Below are 18972 nucleotides of genomic sequence, written 5' to 3' on the forward strand. Positions count from 1 at the left end.
GTTTCTTCAGTGTTGCACTTGCAGGGGTATGCACAGTATGACATCGTGTTTATTATTTATTAAATATAGTCTCGTCTATTCTGGGAAAATCAACCGAGTTGGTGGTTCTATTTTTTTTATTTTAATCCATATAAATGAAAAGAAAGAAAGAATACCGCTGTACTTAAATATTTGCTGCCCCCTGTTGGCCGAGGGAAGCACTAACGTGAAGGTCACCGAGTTTGGGAGATATAAGGAAAGCCCTTCATAATTAAAGGCCTACCAGATACTATCACAACAACAACACTAATCATTATAATATTCATCACCCATATCATCGTCACCTTATCACCACCTCCCCCTTTCAAGAGGTAAACTTCACAAACGCTTCTTGGGCTTTCTTGAGCATCTCCAACCCGGTCACCAGCTGCTCCACCACTATGCGCATTCTGTTGGCAAACTCTGAGCGGAGCTTCTTCTTCACCTTGTTGAAATACATTCATCCCCAGGGCGAGGCCCTGCATCAGCCCTCATTGACGAACTCCAGGCACCGCTGGATCTCCGCCATTTTGTCCTCGTAGTCCTGGAAGATCTGCTTGATTTTCTTCTTGTCGTGTTTCTTGTTCACCTGGAAAACGCATTTTCCCACTCGTGTAAATGAATGTCATCCATGTTTGGTCCAAACCAATGATGTTGTGACAATAAATCAATCCACGTTTGCTCTGATTCACAACTCTCTTTTTGTCTGGTGTCACAATTAAAACATAGGTTTGTTGTTTTTCAACCCAGGCCTTAATGAAACACTGGTTCCCATCACGTTGGACTGTTCAGAGCACCACCTCGCTCGACATGTTATGACTGAGAAGCTGCAGCTTCCTGTGCTTCAGTGCAGCGGGGGGCAAACGTGACGTAGCATTTCTGTTTCCGAAACAGGAGACTCAGGATGGACGCATTTTATTTGGAATTACTTTCATTGCCACAGCACATCTAGAGCATAGCGTTGGCGACAGCGGGTTGCCGGCAGGAAGGGACGCAACTTCCTGTTTCTAGTCTCCGACGTTGGCACGGAGCTGATTTGTGGGAGTGCAGAAGAAAAAAAACCCGATAAGATGACTTTTCCAAAACTTTGTGTTGGGTGCATTTAAGCGGAGTGGTAAGGTTCTCGGCAGTTAAGCGTTCGGTGAGACTGTGCCGTGAAAAGCTATAAATTACGGGAACAAACATTTCATTTTAATGAGCCTGGGTTGAAAACTTTCCCTTTAAGCCATTGAGACATGTCTGGTCAGTGATGAAACTGGTACTGTGAACAGAAAAAATAAAACAGATTTAAAGTCACCGTGTTAGCGATGGCAGCCGAAGCCCCAGTAACGCCACCTGCCGTGACCACACCCACGCCCACTGCAGTGAGGGCCAGCGAGGCCCCAGCGGTGAACGGGGAGAAAATCAACCCTGCCACCACCGCCAGGCCCCCAATTGCACTTGTGGCCCCTCCGGTGATGCCAGCGATCTTTGTTCCCTTGGAAACCTGGGATTCAAGGAGTCGGGTTGAGGGGCCAAATCGAACAAGTACAACACGCTGTTTATTTCCATCTCCACTCGTTACCTTATCTAAGTTGTCGGCAACGGCGTTCAGCTCGAAGATGTGGCCCTGAAAGGTCACACCGTGCTCGGCCAACAGGAGGTGGAACACCTGGATGGCTTTATAGATGCGCTGGGCTTTATTGGTGATGTTCCTGAGGAGGCGTTACAATCTATCGGTCACCGTACTCAACCCGCTGCAGCTTGGAACACACATGTTGTGTAGATTGTGCACATCTCACCAGAGAGGCTGCAGCGGGTGAGACTGGGTTTCCCCCCCAATCAATGATAAATACATAAAGTGCCATAAAAATAAAAGATCAACTTACTTAGATTCCTCATTTTCTTGTAGTGAGAGGTCAATTGCCAGGTACTCCCAAGCTGGAAGTAAGAATTCCAATTCAATGATATCGTTTTAATAATCATAAAAAAAAAAAGTTAATACAGAAAAGGTCTCGTCTCCGACTCACATTCCACCCTCTTCCACCATTCCTTCAGATACTTGGCATGACTTGAAATGTTTTTTAATATGTAAATTGACCAACGTGGGAGCTTCATGTGATACCAGCATTGGGTTGTGACGGAGCTCGTCAGGCCCAAGCCTCCGCTGGTCCACGGGAGGAGGCAGCGGAGGAGGCGACGCCGCAGTGACGTACATTTCCTGTTGAACCACCGTCAGGCAGGAAATGACACGTTTGTGAATGTGAACGGGCCTTCTATCATTCCGTGGAGTCAATTATTTTGGTGGTTACCGTGTAAATATTCTCCTGTACCAAGACGTTGTCATAAAGATTTTCACAATCTTTGTCGTTTGTCATTCGTCTGACAGAGATCTGCTTGGAGAAAACAAAGAATTTGAGTCTTTTTTTTTTTAAGTCTCTGGTGTTTTTGTTCTTTATCAATTTGCTCATCTTTAGATTACCCACATCAAACCCTTTTTTATCTTCTACTTAAAAAAACGAAAAAAACAAAACATTCAATGCCATTCAATGTATTTGAAAGGCTGTGCTCCTCTCGCATGTGAACCAGACAATTCTGCAGCTCATGTTATATTTGCTCTGCAGAATACGTCTGGCCACCCTCCCGTCCAAACAGGTTTCCATCCCACCTTGCCAGGGTAGGAACCATCACAACCGTTTATCAAATATGGGGTGTGTTTAATACGATGACGATGCAGAGGAGAGCTGTCGAGGCACCTTACCAAGATGGCTGCCGCTGACGTTGAACGGCCACGATGGAAACAGTATTCAACCAACTGAACGGTTTATTTTCTTTAAAAGCTTCTGTTGTTAATTAATATGTGTTTGATGTACTTCCGACACAATTTGGTAAAACCTTAATTTACCAACTCACTCAGCTCTATAACACAGTTGGTTTCTCTGATTACCAATCAGGGCATTGAATGGTCCTACAAGCAATCATAGCATTGGATAGACCACATTCAAAAATAAAAAAGGAACCAAAAATAATCCCACCACCTCAAGCAACAAAGAAAATTAAAACAAAATAAATCCACCTAACGCAGATGAGATGATGGTTTGAACTTTAAATTGCATATCATTTTTATTATTTTTTAATTCTAGGTATATACACATATATATATATATATATATATATATATATATACACATATACATACATACACACACACACACACATACACATACATACACGTACACGTACACACACATACACATACACATACACATACATACACGTACACGTACACACACATACACATACACATACACATACACACAAAAAGTTAGGGATATTGGGCTTTCGGGTGAAATTTCAGGATGAACCTAAAATGCACTATAACCTTTACAGGTGAACCTAATTTGACCTTCTCTAAACTTTTGAATGCACATGTCCAACTGTTCAATGTTTCAGTATTTTTTGCACAACTTGCTGTTCTCTAACAAGGAGCTGAACGGCAAAATTCACAACAGGCGTTTGATCCATGAATTGACCAATACATTTCCTTATTTAAACAGTCCTCTTCATCATGCTGTTCACATTTTGACATCATGAGACCAAGACCACACCTTACAATTGATCAACAGGACCTCGCCTGGCGAGGCTTCAAACAGGATGTTCTCAGAGGGAAGTGGCCACTGAGCTTAGAGTGTCACAGTGTTATCAGCAGGTTGCAACAGAGATACAGAGACTGGAAGAGTCACAGAAAGCCATAGAAGTGGACGTCCTTTGGCCACATCCCACACTGATGAGCGCTTCATTGTGAACAGTGCCCTGCGGAGCCGGATGATGATGCCACTCAACTCCAGGCACATTTAAGGGAGGTGAGAAGCACCCAAGTGTCACGTCAGACCATCCGAAACCATTTACATCAGCGTGGTCTGCGTGCTAGACGACCTGCAAGGGTACCTGACCACCCACCAGGCACAGGCATCATTGTCTTGCACGGGCCAGGGAGCATTTAGGTTGACGAGGGACCAGTGGCCTCAGTGCTGTTCTCTGATGAAAGTCGATTCACATTGAGCAGAAATGATGGACGCCAACGATATTGGAGACGTCAACGAGAGAGCTATGCATCAGCCACTGTTGTCACCAGACGAGCCTTTGGTGGTGGTGGTGGTTACAGTGTGGGCAGGTGTGTCCAGTCAATACAGAAGTGCCCTACACTTTGTGAATGGTACAGTGACAAGTCCATACTACCTGAATAACATCATTCATCCAGTCATTGTGCCCCTGCACGAACAACACAGGCCTCATTTCATCTTCATGGACGACAATGCTCCAGCTCATGGAGGTGGCATCATTAGGGAACGGCTGCTGGAGACTGGGGCACCTCAAATGGAGTGGCCTGCACTTTCTCCAGACCTGAATCCCATAGAAAACCTATGGGATCAGCTGAGTGGCCGTGTAGAGGCTCGTAACTCTGTGCCCCAGTACCTCAATGACCTGAGGGCCCCCTTCAAGAAGAGTGGGGGGCCAGGCCTCAGCAGACAATAATTTGACTTGTGAACAGCATGCGACGTGGTTGTCAAGCTGTAATTGATGCTCAAGGGCACATGAAAAAATATCCTCATGATACAGTAATCTTTTCCAGGTAACAAGAGGATTCTACATGAACAAAGCAACACCAACGACGAGCAGGGCCCATGTTTCCCAGCGTGGCCTTGTCTTGCAGTTCGCTGCTGGATTTTGTTCCTCCTACACACAGTGTACTCTCACGAATTGGGGGAAAGTGGTCAGACTGGATGTTGCTGATGGATTTCCCCTCACCATCCGTCTTGTCTCCCTGCGCACCAGTGCTGGAGGCTTTTGGGAGGACGTGCACACAGCAGGAGGCTGGAGAGGCAGACGTGGACACAGCGTCATGTCCTTTCCACTGCTCTGGAGGACAACACCACACTTGATTGACATGAGACAACAGGACCCTAACCCTAAACCCTAAACCCTATACCCATATCCCAAAAGGCAGCAGCACAAATACCCAAAGCAAAACTCCTCCCTTCAATGAACCCAAATACCGAAACCAAAACTACGTCTCATTTCGGTGTGAAGAAATGTTCCATCCTAAACGACAGGTTGAGGATCCTGTTTTAGATGCTATCGTGGATTCCTCCCATTGCTCACTTGCAAACTTAAAAAGTTAACACTTGGATACAAAAAGAAAATAAAACCAACTAGTACATACCTGTTACAGATAAATGCAGTAGGCCTAGAGTAAGAATTTGCTTTGATATCCATGTTTAATTAAAAGTATAAAGTCCCTTAAAATTGCCTCACTGAACTCAAATATTCACCAATGAGCAAATGTTATTAGTAAGTGACATGGAGTCTGCAATCAGACAATACACGTTGCAGGATGAAAGGACCAAACAGAACGAAGGGGTCATGAAAATGTATCCTCAGATATGTGTGTTTTATCTTAAATGGACAAACAAGAGGGAATAAAGTGAAAAAATTGAAAAGGACTTTCCTCATAACTTAAATGCGTCATCTCATGTGATGATAGGGAATAAACAAGCGGGCCCTGGGGTCGCCACTCATTCAAAATGTCTCCCTTAAAAATTGCTTTTATGACTGAGGAATTTATGATTAGACTTTACCTGACATGTTCAACTATGACATCTATCCAAAGCGGCCTAAAGTCACCTGATGAGGGCTGCATATCACTTCAGCATGGATTTCTCCAAGGGGAATTTAAGCAGTATGTCTGTTCTTAATCTACTCAACAAAATGACAATTTGCAATAGAAAACATTTATATATATTAAAAACCAAATCCATTACAATCTCCTCCTCCTGACACAAACACGACTAAGACAATGCGCTGCAAATTGTTATCTCACGTTGTGAAACCCTTCCGAGCATTCTCACGACAGTCACTATGCACAGGCTGCAAGAATCAGGTTAAGCCACAATCAGCTTGTGGGAATTTACAAACTCAGATAAAACAAATACAATTCTCATCACCAACAGTATCACTTGAGTAAAAATGCCCAACTTTGCATATATTTTAGAACCTGTAGAGCGCATGGTCTTTCCAAAATTATATAACTCAATTAATTATTGAATAATTTTGTTGTAGATGTGGTGTATTAAATAACACAGCAAGCAAAACATTTTTAACTCTTACACATATGGGAGAAATTTACTAGTACATTTAAAAGAAATATGTTCATTATATTCTACCATTAAATAAGAAAGAACATTCGTTATCTTGCCCATGTGCTATATGAATGAAGTAAGTGTGTGTGAAACAAGGGTCAGCAAAGACATGAATAAGTGCTTTGTTGACTGTGGGCCATATGACATGGGAAGGTGTGTGAATGCAACCATCCCCTAATAAAATGTGGCCTGGACGAGTGTCGGGAGGTTTGTTGTTGTAACTGATGTCAAAGAATGCAGACAAATGGCTTCTTTGCACTATTGACCGTATAGGAGGAAGGAAGGGATCCTAATTGAGGAAACAGATGTACTTTCTCGACCAACAGAAAGAGGTTAAAAGAAGGAGTCCGTGAGCGGCTCGGGAGTTCTTTGCCAAACCAACTCAGATTCTGTTGTCACTTCTTGCAAGTGATAAAGTCTTATATCTTCAGACCTCGACTCTCTCGAACTTCTCTTCTTCAGTTTAATTGTTAGATGCGGTTTTCTCCATTACACACACTGGATTCAAGTTAGTCCCCTTACCTTTGCCATTCAAACCTCCTGACAGTATCAGAAAGAATATATATACAAAACAAAGAAAAAATCTTTTTCTTGCCACTGATGTACGCTCCTCTTAAAACATCTAGTTGTGAAACCCAGCAGAGCTCAGCACCTTTAAACACCAAAAGTCCTGACAAATATCAGAGTGATGAGGTCGAGCCTGTTATCACAGCGGAGCAACAGAAACTGCATAGTTGAGCTTTAACTCGCTCAGCAGCTTCATTCATTCCTTTCATTTTGCACAGGCAGGGCTCAAATGCTGGGATGCAACAGATCTCCATGGAGAAAGGTCTCGCGGGACCAGGGCTAGCTTAAGAATACTTTCCTCTCACATGCTGATGTTGCCATTGTTTCCACATTCCCAAACTTTTGGGGAACGGGGAAAGAGACAGAGGCATTGTAAGATGGAACTATCAGAGGTACGGAGCACGAAACTAAGTTGCGTCGGACAAACAGCGTTTTCGATTAAAAAGCCGAGGAATTTCAAAAGCAGCTGAACACAAACAGCAGACTCGTACTTAAAGTGCACAAACCATGATCTGAACGCAGCCTCCCCCCAAAATGTGCAGTAAAACATTTATTCGGACTGAGATATGAGAAGTGTGAATGTGTGACGAGGTCACTGCAGGTGATCTAACGACGATGAGTTTCGCATCCTTAACTTTTGGAACCAGCAGCAGCTGCCACAGTTCAGCCTCATCATCACCGGACAGGCACGATTCACACATTTTGCGTTTTTTTTGTACAGAAAATATCAATAGACAAACATGACAGCATGTGCATGTGCAGCACACCTCGTGCAACACTAACAGACACGAGGAAAAAAAAAAAAAAGAAAAAACATGAGACCTTATTCCCTCGTCTTGTGAATGGTTTCGTTTTCTTTTATACTTGTATATTTTATTCCCAGGATTTAGTAAAAAGGAACAGAGAAAGGTGAGGACAACAAAATGAATGCCGATACAAAAGTGTTTTGATCCAAATATCTAATCAAAGCATTTGATTTCAGGAGGCAAAATACTTCAGATGCCACGAGGAACTCTTCATATCGAAGGCTTTTGAGATATCCACATTCTAAGCAAACCAACTTGTCTCTTATAAAATGGTTGTGGATTCCCTGGAGGAAGCCATTCCTCTGGTTTGGGCGGGGTGATGGAGAGACGCCTCCATTTGGGGGGTTTGGGAGTGTCCAGCCAAACCCAGCAGAACCACGGCCTGGACCGGGAAATCCACCTTGTTGCTTTAGCTGCAATCCCTCCCACAGAGCCACAGTATCATCTAATCTGATCTTATCTTACTTCTCATCCTTTCCAAAATATTCCCTCTGGAACTTTTGGAACTCCTCCTCTGTGAACAACGATGAGGGCGCTGCTGGCTTCTTGGCCGGACGTTCCGGGTTATTCCTGGACAGCCTTCCCTTATTTTGGTGCAGGATCTGAGGGCGGCACGTGGAGAATAATTTACTGTGGGACTGGGCGGTAATTTGATGTGGTTTGTCTTAGATAAGCTAACAAACTACTTTAGTGATTTCCAGGGGGGAAATCTGAGGATAAAAAAAGCAGCTCAGATACAGTAAAACAGAATATGTACATTGATTTATAGTAAAAATATAAACAGACAATATACAAAGTAGAATTCACAAATCAAATCAATTCACTTTCAAATAAAAAAAGCTTCATCTTAAAATAGGAAAATCACTTAGACCAAAAAAGCTAATCACCTTCACTGTTACAGGACAGACCTGTGTTAGTGTCAGCTTGGTGTTAGATTTGGCTCAGACGCTGAACTGCAGAGGTATTAACTGTTATTTAATGCAGCAGACCCTGTCTGTACTCTATTCTATTGATGCGATTCTATTGAAACCATAAACTCATTTCAGTCCCCAGCGTCACGGACAGCTTCCCTCACCTTCATGGTAACGGCATCCTTGGCCTTGTAGCTGCTTCCCAGGAAGTACCTCAGATTGCTGCTCAGGTGGCTCTGCCTGTGCTTCTTCTTGAACTCCTCTGGGAAACAGATCCAGAGGTCAGTGAGCCTACGGCTGCACATCGGGACAGGAATCTTACCTGCTGCCATCAACAACGGCTCACAGTTACGTATGTTCCACTAAAAGGCAAAAGAGTATAGTGGTTCCTATGAAACAGCGCTCTACACATGTTGGGTATGACTTCTTAGCAAACAAAGATGGGGAAAGGATTTGGATTTGTACAACCAGTTGGCGAGCGTCTGATTGGAATACATCTCTTAAACCACAAAGGGCATAGATTTGACAATGATGGCTGTACAAGTTTACATGACAAAATGGAGATCTGCAGTTTAGTCAGCTGTGATTTTCGCAGTTTGAATCAACAAACAAGTGCGACCCTTATTCATTTCCCCTCACATTCATGGCCACCCAGAGGCTCTATAGAATTATGCTGCCAATGTCCAATGTTCTGTGCTGTCGTTCTTTCACCTCAATTTTCTTAAGGGGACGACTAAGGTACATATTCAATACAACTCATCGAATGTAAGTATGACCTTGAAGTGAACCACAAGACATCTTAATGCATTAGTTATGTATAAGACTTAAGCTACCGATGGCAGACTTGATCCTCTTGTCCTTAACGGAAGCTTTACTCTTGCCAGGACCCCGGCGCCCTTGTAGCAGTTTGACCTGCTTGGTGACCCCCTGTCGCCCAGTGCTGACAAGTGCCATTGCCTTGGCCTTGCTGGGGGTCTGGTGCTTCTTAGCTTGACCTTGTTTAGCTTTTTTAGCATCTGGAAGACAACAAGAAAAATAGAGGCCAAGCTTTATTCTTCGTGCAATGCGTTGTATAAATCAAATGTTTTAGCTTGGATACTTAAGTCCTCAACAAATTCTCGAGACTTAAATATTGTCTTAAAGTTTGTTAAAAGCAGGCTCAGTCATCGGCAGCCGTTTAATTTGATGTGCTCGTTTGATGGATAGAGATAGAAACTCAACTCACATCTGATCATATCTCTTGTGAGAATATCCATCACCCGCCCTAGTACAACTGATAGTATTTTGGTGTATCTCTGCCATAAGAGTACAAGGATTCGCTGATCTTCTGAATTCAGATACAGTAGTAGCTATCAGTAAGGAATTGTAAATTAGGCCATTTTAGGATTATGGTCTTTTGGAATCAAATATTTCAAAACTTTATTTCACACAACCACTCACCAATCACAGAACGTACTAAGTAGGAGGCCCTTTTAAAACACATTTCAACAGAATATATATTTATTTTTTTGACAAACCATCTGTCTTATTCACTTAGGTATTGCAGGCAAGAATCCTCTATTTGGACCAGCGCGGAGATCAGTATTTTCAGCGGTGGGCTTTACGATTTGACGACATTAGAAATGTCGACTCTGATGCGGAGGAAATTGACTAATTTTCGAAATAGATAAATAAACGACAAAATGTTTATGAATCCAAACTTGGGATTATTGGATGTGTTTTAAGGCCTAATAACTACAGAACGCCTGCAGACACATCCACGGCGGTGCTGTCCTGAATAAGAAGCTACTATTCCTCGGGTTTCTACCTTTAATATCATCGCTGAGCAGCTCCAGTCCTCTTCTGATGATCGACGCCGACATTCTGGGGCAGTGAGCTCGAGATAAAGTGTAAATTAAATACGTTTGTCCATTCACCCGCGATTTGAGTTGTCACGCAGACCATACAGCCGTGTGCGTCTGTCAACATCCATGTGAGCTGTGCGCCGCTAAAACTGTCCGTGCGGAACACAGCGGTCGAAGCCAATAGTTCCCAGAAGAAATTCCGTTGTGCAGAAACAAATAAAATAAACAAAACACGAATTTGTCTTTTTGGGTAATTTAACGATCAAACGAGGATAACAGTATAAACATATTTTAACCCTTATTTAAGATAAAATCGTATTTTATTACGGAGGGAGGGAAATGTACCGTTACAGCAGACTACAGAGTAAATGTATCTAAACAATACTGTATAAATATGTACACGTATAAAATATACACATGCGATACAAAAATAAGTAATAAAACACCCCAAGAAATATATAGAGTGTAGTTATTTTCAATGAAATGCAAATAGAACTCGGGGGGCCAAACTGCGGACGCGTCGTGGTACTTGCCCAAGCTGCGGCGCGGCGCGGAGAGCGGTTTCAAGACTCGGCACGTCCCGGGCGCGTCCTTCTTCGACACCGACCGGTGCTGCGACAGGACCTTCCCCTGGGTCACACGCCGCCGCCGGTGAGGCTCTTCGCGGAATACGTCGGTAACCGGGGGCGCCAGCGAGTTCGGGGAGTTCTCCGCGCCCCGGGTGTGGTGGATGTTCCGGGCGTTCGTTCCAGAACCCAGAGACAGTGAGTGGAGCTGAGGACCGAGGTCCAGAATACTCATGGATTAAATGTAATTAAGGTGTCATTCAATATGTATAAATATCTGCATCTTCAAGGGTGAAGCGGTAGTGACCACAAGACCAGCATTGCATTCCAAACTGACAAAAATGTCAAATTATGTGACCTATTGAGATAACTGAGAACTGATTAAGTATTTTGTTGACATGCAGGGTTTTTCATTGTCACACATTGGCTCTAAGATGATTAAGGAGTAAATATTTGTATTTGTCACATGCAGCCACACAAGTAGGGTGCAGTGAAATGATGAAGGGAAAACTCCGAAGGCTGTGCAAACTGCAAAGCAGGAAGAATTAAACTATGTAATTCAGAAAAAAATATATCGAAAAGTTGAAAGGATGCTTTTCAAGCTGGAATCGATCGAATCGTATTGATTGCACCATCAAGAGTATAAGTCGAATAATAAGTCGAACCTGTGAATTTTGTACAGACTTGTATTATGATTATGTCATAGGCACGATGACCGAGGTCACTCGAGGTTATTGTTCCTAAAGTGACCTATAGAGCTGATGTTTGGTGGTGACAGTGAGACATGCAGAGCCAAAGCAACTTTGTTCTTGTATTCATTCTGCAGTTTTCTATTATGCACTTATAATATAATTATATTGTATTGCTACAGATATGGAAACGTCACTGCGCAGCTTTTGAATTCAGCTCTATTCGTTTTTGGTCTAACAGGATCTATACCTGACCAAAAAAGTACTGTAAGCATGATATTGCGAATGAATGATTAAATGAATGAATTTTCTTTTTTTGGTTTCATACCGCATAAGTGGCCCTACCACACGGGATTACATTGTCGAAAACAAGTTATTATCCTGTAATAATATAGTACTGTAGGAATTTACAGTAACACAGTTTACAAAAATAATTCCAAGTTAGATAAACCCCATAACATAAAGCACTAAGCACACCAATGTTAAGTAATGTGAATCAAGCTCGCTCATCAACGCATTACAGTCTAAATCCGCTTCAGGACCAGACAAACACACAGACAGGTGTTTCGCCTGTTGCCACAGAAGAGGACCTTTTTTCCTGACGTCTCTTCTTCAGTCCGTTGGAGTTATACCACTGTCTCACAGGGAGCATGGCACTGTCTCCAACCCAAGCAGCAAGAGGGCGGAAGTGTGGATGTGCTTTAAACTGCAGTTCAGCTAATGGCCAATAGATGATACTTCAGAAAACCAGACTGAATGGAAAAAGAAGAAACTTGTCATTAGGAAAAGAAAAGTCAGTGCATTCGAGTTTTTACCCACAATACTTAGGGGTCTCAATAGCTAAGTTTGCGTGGTTGTGATTTTGAAACTTTAAACTTGAAACTTGGAAATGATCATTCCACAAAGGAGAAATGAAGGCTTGAAGTGAGGGATATTTAGGAGCGCAGATACGGATATGTTTCCCGTTCACTTTCGAGCAAGGTGAGCATGTTTCCTCCTTCCTCTGACTGTCTGGTGGTTTCACTCTCCACCTCAACTCACCAAGACTCCGCCCCGCTGCCATAATTTAGGAAGTTCTGGGTCTATTTCCTGCTGAGATGGCAGCGAGCGTAAACGCAAACTCAAGGCTTCAAACCATCTCCTCAAAAGCCAAGTTTACAGTCTATGGTGAAACCATGCAACAGAAAGGCGATGAACTCTGTTTTGACCTGACTCAATCCTCTCCTACTTCTGTTTTCTCATTACTTGACAGACACGGAGCCCGGCCACATCCCCGGCTCCATCAGCATGCTGCGAAATGACTAAATGTAAGCATGCCCTTTGACAGCTTCCTGTCTCCGTCCGGACACTTTCTTCTCCCCGGAGGACCTCCGCCGCCTATTTTCCCGGGCGGGCGTGGACCTCAGCCACCCCATCTGCGCGTCCTGCGGTTCAGCCGTATCGGCGTGCCACGTGGCGCTGGTGGCGCACGAGTGCGGGCACGAGGGCATGCTGATGTACGACGGCGGCTGGTCCGAGTGGTACACCCGCGCTGCACCGGAGCACATCATCGCCGAGGGCCGGGGGAAGCATGTGTGATCTGCCAAGGAGGACGACGACAGATACCAATGCTGAGGTAGACTTGCCACTAGAAAAAAAGAAAAAAAAGGGTGTCTGTTTGGAGGACGAGGAGAAACGGAGGGAAGGCGTTGGGATGCGTTTGGAGGGCCAAACGCTTCATTCATTGTTTGAAATTTTAACCAATGACCTGAAGTTCTTGTTCTTTTTATTATTATTATTATTATTATTATTATTATTATTATTATTACTATTATTATTATTATTTTGTGCAGGTTGACAGCTTTTAATTTAAGAACATTTTAGGTGGAAACATTATTTTGGTTCCTGTCATTTTCAACGTTCATTAAAAATTGCTGAATTATGAGTAATAGAATTTGAAGAGTTGCCTGAGTTTTTACAAATCTAAACCAAAGGAAACATGAGTCTACGAACAAGGTACAACATCTGATCTTAGAGCAGAGTCCATTTTAACCCACGAGCCAGTGTGTACACAGGTCCAACATTGGAATATGCACCACTGAACTAAGGGTTAATAATTTAAATGTTATAATGACGTTGTAAAGTGTAATGTTATGATAATAATTTCATCATTTCACTCCACATTTTGCAGATCACTCCACTGGCTCTTATAAAGGACTATAATCCCCCAAAACTGTATTTGCCTATAATACACTGCCATGCGCAATAATATTTAACCTGAGCCTCATGCAAAGCCATAAAAATACAGAAACATCCCGCCCCCCATTATATAATTAGTGAGGAGTAGTGAGTATGAATATTTTGTGAAAAATAAGATGAAAAAAAGAAGAGAAAAAAATGATGTGGCCCAAATTTTGCTGTGCCCCCTGCAATATCTTCAAGGACCCCTACGGGGCCGCAGATCCCAATTTGGTAACCCCTGCTCATATTATTCTACAACCAAATGTTGTAGTAGTTTACATTTACCTTTAATGTGTCATTTGTCGGAGAAAGACTCAAGCATCTAGTTCTTTATTCTCAACTGCACTGCATGTCAACAGGCCTGTGATTTGAAACAGAAAGCTTGCTGTCTCCACCAGGTGGGAGCGAAAGACGCAGCTAAAGTTTTTACCCACAGCAGTTGTAATTATAGCCAGTGGTCAAAAAAACTACTCAGTACTACTGCTAAAGTACTCAGACCATAATACCTGTAGTAAAAGTGAGAGAACCATATTGACATTTCTAAGTATATAAGTACTTGCTCTTAAATATACCTCAAGTATTATTATTACTTAAAGTTGGAACAAACTTTTAAATGGCGCCTTGTAGATCTATTATGAGTGAAGATTCAGCAATTGGATTGCATTTTTTTCCCCTGCCTCAGATTTGTTGAGAAACAGATTTGGGTGGAATGAGGAGGTGAAATCAGGGAAAGTTACGGAGTAAATACAACGAAACGTCATGCTCAAAGGCCATTGGGTCACTGAACTAGGGGCATCGCTGCTTTTTTACATTCAAAGCTGCACACACGGGAACAGCCATTTTGAAACACTTTGGCTTTGAGGAATGAGACAATGACTCAAATTAATAATCTGAGTGGTATATTCAGCAAAAAAAACAAGTTTTGGGGACCCCAGACACCTTATATTAACTTGTTGAAAAGGCGCAGCAGGTCCCCTACTTGCTCTTAAATGTACCTTTAGTATTATTATCCATCCATCCATCATCTATACCGCTTATCCTTGTGGGGTCGCTGGAGCCAATCCCAGCTGTCATTGGTCGAGAGGCGGGGTACACCCTGGACAGGTCTATGCCAGGGCCGACATACAGAAACAAGAAACAGTCTTTATTTGTCACACAACACACTACAACAACACATGCTTGCACACACACACTGGCTCTGGATGGTGGCCGGTGAAATGGTTCCTCTGCATTTGACCCATCCTGGCTTGTCCTTCCTCCGGGGCCACAGCCAGGAGCAGTAGGCAGCATACGTGGACGTGCCCGGGGACCAGGTGATAAGTGAAACCCCATGCTCACATGGGGTTTCCTCCACCTCACGTCAGTAAGGATCCCCACCAAAAACATGCACACATCATCGTCTGACCAGCAATGGACAATTATCACCTGGTCCCCGGGCGCGTCCACGTATGCTGCCCCTGCTCCTGGCTGTGGCCCCGGAGGAGGACAAGCCAGGATGGGTCAAAAGCAGAGAATCCATTTCACCGGCCACCATCAAAAAGCATGTGCATGTGTGTGTGTGTGCAAGCATGTGTTGTAGTGTGGTGTGTTGCGTGACTAATAAAGACTGTTTCTTTCTGTTTCTTCTTCACAAGCCACTTGTCCTATTTGGTTTTGATGAAGAGCAGCAGTCTCATAAGTTGCTCTCTTATTCCTTAACCTAATCATCTCGAACATTGTACCTCAACATAACAATCCCTAAACTTAACCATCTCGAAGCTTATACCCAAATTTAAATATCTCTAACTTTGTACCTCAACTCAACATCTCTAACCTGAGTGACTTTTCCGGTTCTGGTGAGAGCTACCACTTCCGGTTCCGGTGAGGTCTTTGCGTGTAGGTTGCTGTTGTTGCTCCTGCTGTTGTTTTGTTGTTGTTGCTGTTGGTGTTGATGTTGCTGCTGTTGTTGTAATTGTTTCTGTGGCTCCTGCTGCTATTTCTGTTGCTGTTGTTGTTGTTTCTGTTGTGATATTACAGTGAGAGGATCATAAGAAGGATGTGTTTCCGGAGAGAGAGAGAGTCAAAAGGATCTCCCTCCTGAGGTCTGATTGAAAACTTGACCCATAACTTAGGGACGCTAATTAAAGGCCATGACTGGATTAAGATGAGATGGTGCACACAGTTGAAATTTCCGTTTCCGGTGAGGGCTGCCACTTCCGGTTCCGGTGACGTCTTAGCTGTGCGTTACTTCGTTGAGATGACATGGTACACACTGTTGACATAATACAGATGAGGATATTTCTGATTCCGATGAGAGCTACCACTTCCGGTTCTGGTGACGTGTTCACTTGTGCGCTGTTGCTGTTGCTGCTACTGTTACTGCTGGTATTGTCGCTGCTGGTGTTGGCGTTGCTGCTGGTGCTGTTGTTGGTGCCCCTAACCTTATACCTTAACTGGTGTTGTCGTTGCTCCTAAACTTAAGCCTTGCTTACCTTATACCTTAACTTAACTTTACACCTCGACTTAACCAAATCCAACCTGAGTGACTTTTCCTGGTTCCGGTATGAGCTACCACTTCCGGTTCCGGTGAGGTCTTTGCGTGTGGGTTGCTGCTGTTGTTTTAAATGTCGATTTGCTGTTGTTGCTGCTGGTGTCGATGTTGCTGCTGCCGTTGTTGTTTCTGTGGCTGTTGTTGCTGCTGTTGTTGTTTTCTGTCTCTGTTGCTGTTGCTGCCACTGTGGATGGGGTCGCTTTTATTGTTGTATTTGTTGTTGCTTTTATTGTTGTATTTGTTGTTGCTTTTATTGTTGTTTTTGTTGTTGCTTTTATTGTTGTTTCTGTTGTTGCTTTTATTGTTGTCTTTGTTGTTGCTTTTGTTGTTGTTGTTGTTCCGGGGGCATTGTTTTGTAATGACCGCTGACAACTATGTTCTCTCTTTCTTTTTTGTATTTCTTTGTAAAGTGCATTGTGTTGCCCTTGTATGAAATGTGCTCTATAAATAAAGTGTGACTTGACTTGACTTGACTTGACTTTATGAGTTATCACAGGAAAAAATGGCCGCAGGCGCATGCATTTTACCTTTATCTTTTTTGGTTGGTTTTATTGACTCTTTGGGAATTCTGTGAAATGGCGCCATAAATAAAATACGCTGCGATGCATGGGATTGTAATCTGAGTTTCCTGGAAGGCGGAGGTCACAACTTGGGTGGTGACTCATACTCTTATTTGTGACCTTCAAAGTGGAGTGAACTTAAAACTCAAAAACGAAACTGTGCTCTTCATACGGTGTTTCAGTGCATGCCAAATAGCCCCAATACAAATTGACTCACGTAGTGACACTTTGTTGGCTGGTGGTGAGACATGCAGGCAAAAGAAAACATGAAGTGAATTTGAAGCCACTGAGGAACCTGTGAAATGTAGGACGAGTGGATCAGTCTGAGGCTTTTTTGTTGGTTGTTGAGGGCGTGGTGGAGAGATGTGCAACGTCACGAGACGGGGCTTCGAATCCCTGACCACGGAAGGACGGCGAGAGGTTCAGTTCTTAAAGCGCCATGAGAGACACCCCGGTCAGAGACGGTGTTATTATGAGGAGAACGGCATCCGACCTCACTGCATCCGAGCGCCTCAAACTCAAAGCTAAACGGGTTCATCAGACGTTTTCTGTATCATACAACTCAAAAAAAAGAGGCGTTTCTTTATTGATCAATCAAAGCATCCCATATCAAAGTAAAACAATATCCGACACAGGAGGGCGCTACATAATAATAAAATGAATTCTAGGAAACTGCTGAACCATAGCTATTATTTATGGCCCCAATTCCTTTCGCAACATCTTTTCAAAACTCCTAGAATTCTCTGGCTCAATTACCATATTGGGAGGAGACTTCAACTCAGCACCGGATCCAAGTTTATTCCACATAATAGAGAATGCAATGCATGGGAGTTGAACTTCTCAACCTGCAATGCAACTCTTTAATCATGAAGAACTGCTACAATCCCTCTGTCCTGTGGACGACCTGTGGGAGGACAAGAGCAGAGCTTCCTGTGAGGCAGAACCACCAACCCCCTTCCCTCTTTGGGAACAGGAGTACAGGACCTACATGTCCTCATTTGGTAGCACCTACAAGCAGTAGATAAACAAAATGAAAAATTATTAATTACAAAAACGAAATAAAAAAAATAATAATATATATATTTTTTTACCTCTTAAAAACCTTCAAAAATGCATCATCCCTGATCGATGTAAACTTTAGTTTGGTTGGGAACCGCTGACTTAAAGGATTCAAGTTGTTTCACCACAAAGGGTTTTGTTTCCCCCCCTTTTTAAAAACATAAAACTGGAAGTCTTTTGAAGAAGCTGTCACGGGGCTGTGGTTGCATTTCACAGTATCGCAACGAAAGGTGCATTGAGCGATTTTGGAACGCACACAGACAACTCAAACGTCAGAGGCAGTCACTTGTTCTGCTTTTTGGGATCACCTGTGGGTGTGGGAAGCCGTTCATTTCCAACGTGTGTGGAACTGTGCACGTGTGGAACTGTGCACGTGTGGTCGGGTGGCTTTCAGCCGGGTGGGTTTCGGCCAGGTTCTGGAGTGTGAGTCTGCGCGTCAAACCACACCTGGGTTTAAAGCTGGAACTGGGAGACACACCTGACCCTCTTATTTTTCTGCCACTGATCTAACATCACATCTGTTTTTTTGTGTCCTGGATGCAGCTGAGAGACATGAGGTGGGCGTGATCACTGAGCTGGGATCCAACCCCGGAGTTGAGGACCAGGCCCGTCGAACCGCTGGTCTCCAAATCGCGCCTCTAGGCAACCTTCTCGCCAACCCGCCCACCAGGGTCCCCTCTTTGCCGACGCAGTCCATCGCCGCTCGCGCTCACCCCCCCACACAGCGGCATGGCGACGCCCGGGGGGGCGATCGATAGAGTGTCATCTCCTCCTCCTCTTCCAGATCTGCACTGGCACATCCAACCAAGTCAGGACGGTGAGTGGTCAAGGTAGAACTATGATTTCTCAAAAGCGAAATAATTGCAACTTTTTTCGACTTGCTTGCGAGCGGCTGCTGCATTTCAGTGATGGAGGTAAAGGGCTTGGAGTGGCAACGGTGATGAGAGTGTTTAGAGTATAGATGGCCTTGATTTTTGAGGTTTGTTGAAGGTTTCGGTTAACGGTCCGAGGCAGCCGTCATGC

At 43.6% G+C, this 18972-nt stretch overlaps 2 protein-coding genes and 1 pseudogene across 3 annotated transcripts; 1 reads left to right on the plus strand and 2 right to left on the minus strand.

Moving 5' to 3' along the window:
- Positions 1-368: 368 nt before the first annotated feature.
- LOC307229003 (apolipoprotein L domain-containing protein 1-like) lies at positions 369-5643 on the minus strand (the record flags this gene model as incomplete). Its single annotated transcript, XM_079998876.1, has 7 exons — positions 369-607; positions 1316-1504; positions 1583-1712; positions 1887-1938; positions 2028-2068; positions 4779-4917; positions 5637-5643. The coding sequence occupies 7 exons, from the start codon at positions 5641-5643 to the stop codon at positions 503-505; spliced, it is 663 nt and encodes a 220-aa protein (XP_079855002.1). The 3' UTR covers positions 369-502.
- Positions 5644-7598: 1955 nt separating this feature from the next.
- On the minus strand, positions 7599-10448 carry rps19bp1 (ribosomal protein S19 binding protein 1). The gene is made up of 4 exons (XM_079998433.1): positions 10289-10448; positions 9315-9497; positions 8646-8743; positions 7599-8172 (listed from the first exon to the last, which is right to left on the minus strand). The coding sequence occupies exons 1-4, from the start codon at positions 10341-10343 to the stop codon at positions 8032-8034; spliced, it is 477 nt and encodes a 158-aa protein (XP_079854559.1). The 5' UTR covers positions 10344-10448; the 3' UTR covers positions 7599-8031.
- Positions 10449-10693: 245 nt separating this feature from the next.
- On the plus strand, positions 10694-18606 carry LOC307229004 (3-mercaptopyruvate sulfurtransferase-like; annotated as a pseudogene). The gene is made up of 4 exons: positions 10694-10711; positions 10819-11089; positions 12893-13195; positions 18493-18606. The product of its transcript is annotated as a 3-mercaptopyruvate sulfurtransferase-like (transcript).
- The last annotated feature ends 366 nt before the right edge of the window (positions 18607-18972 follow it).

The sequence above is a fragment of the Zeus faber genome, assembly GCF_960531495.2.
Source record: "Zeus faber genome assembly, chromosome: 4".
Classification (NCBI taxonomy): Eukaryota; Metazoa; Chordata; class Actinopteri; order Zeiformes; family Zeidae; genus Zeus; species Zeus faber.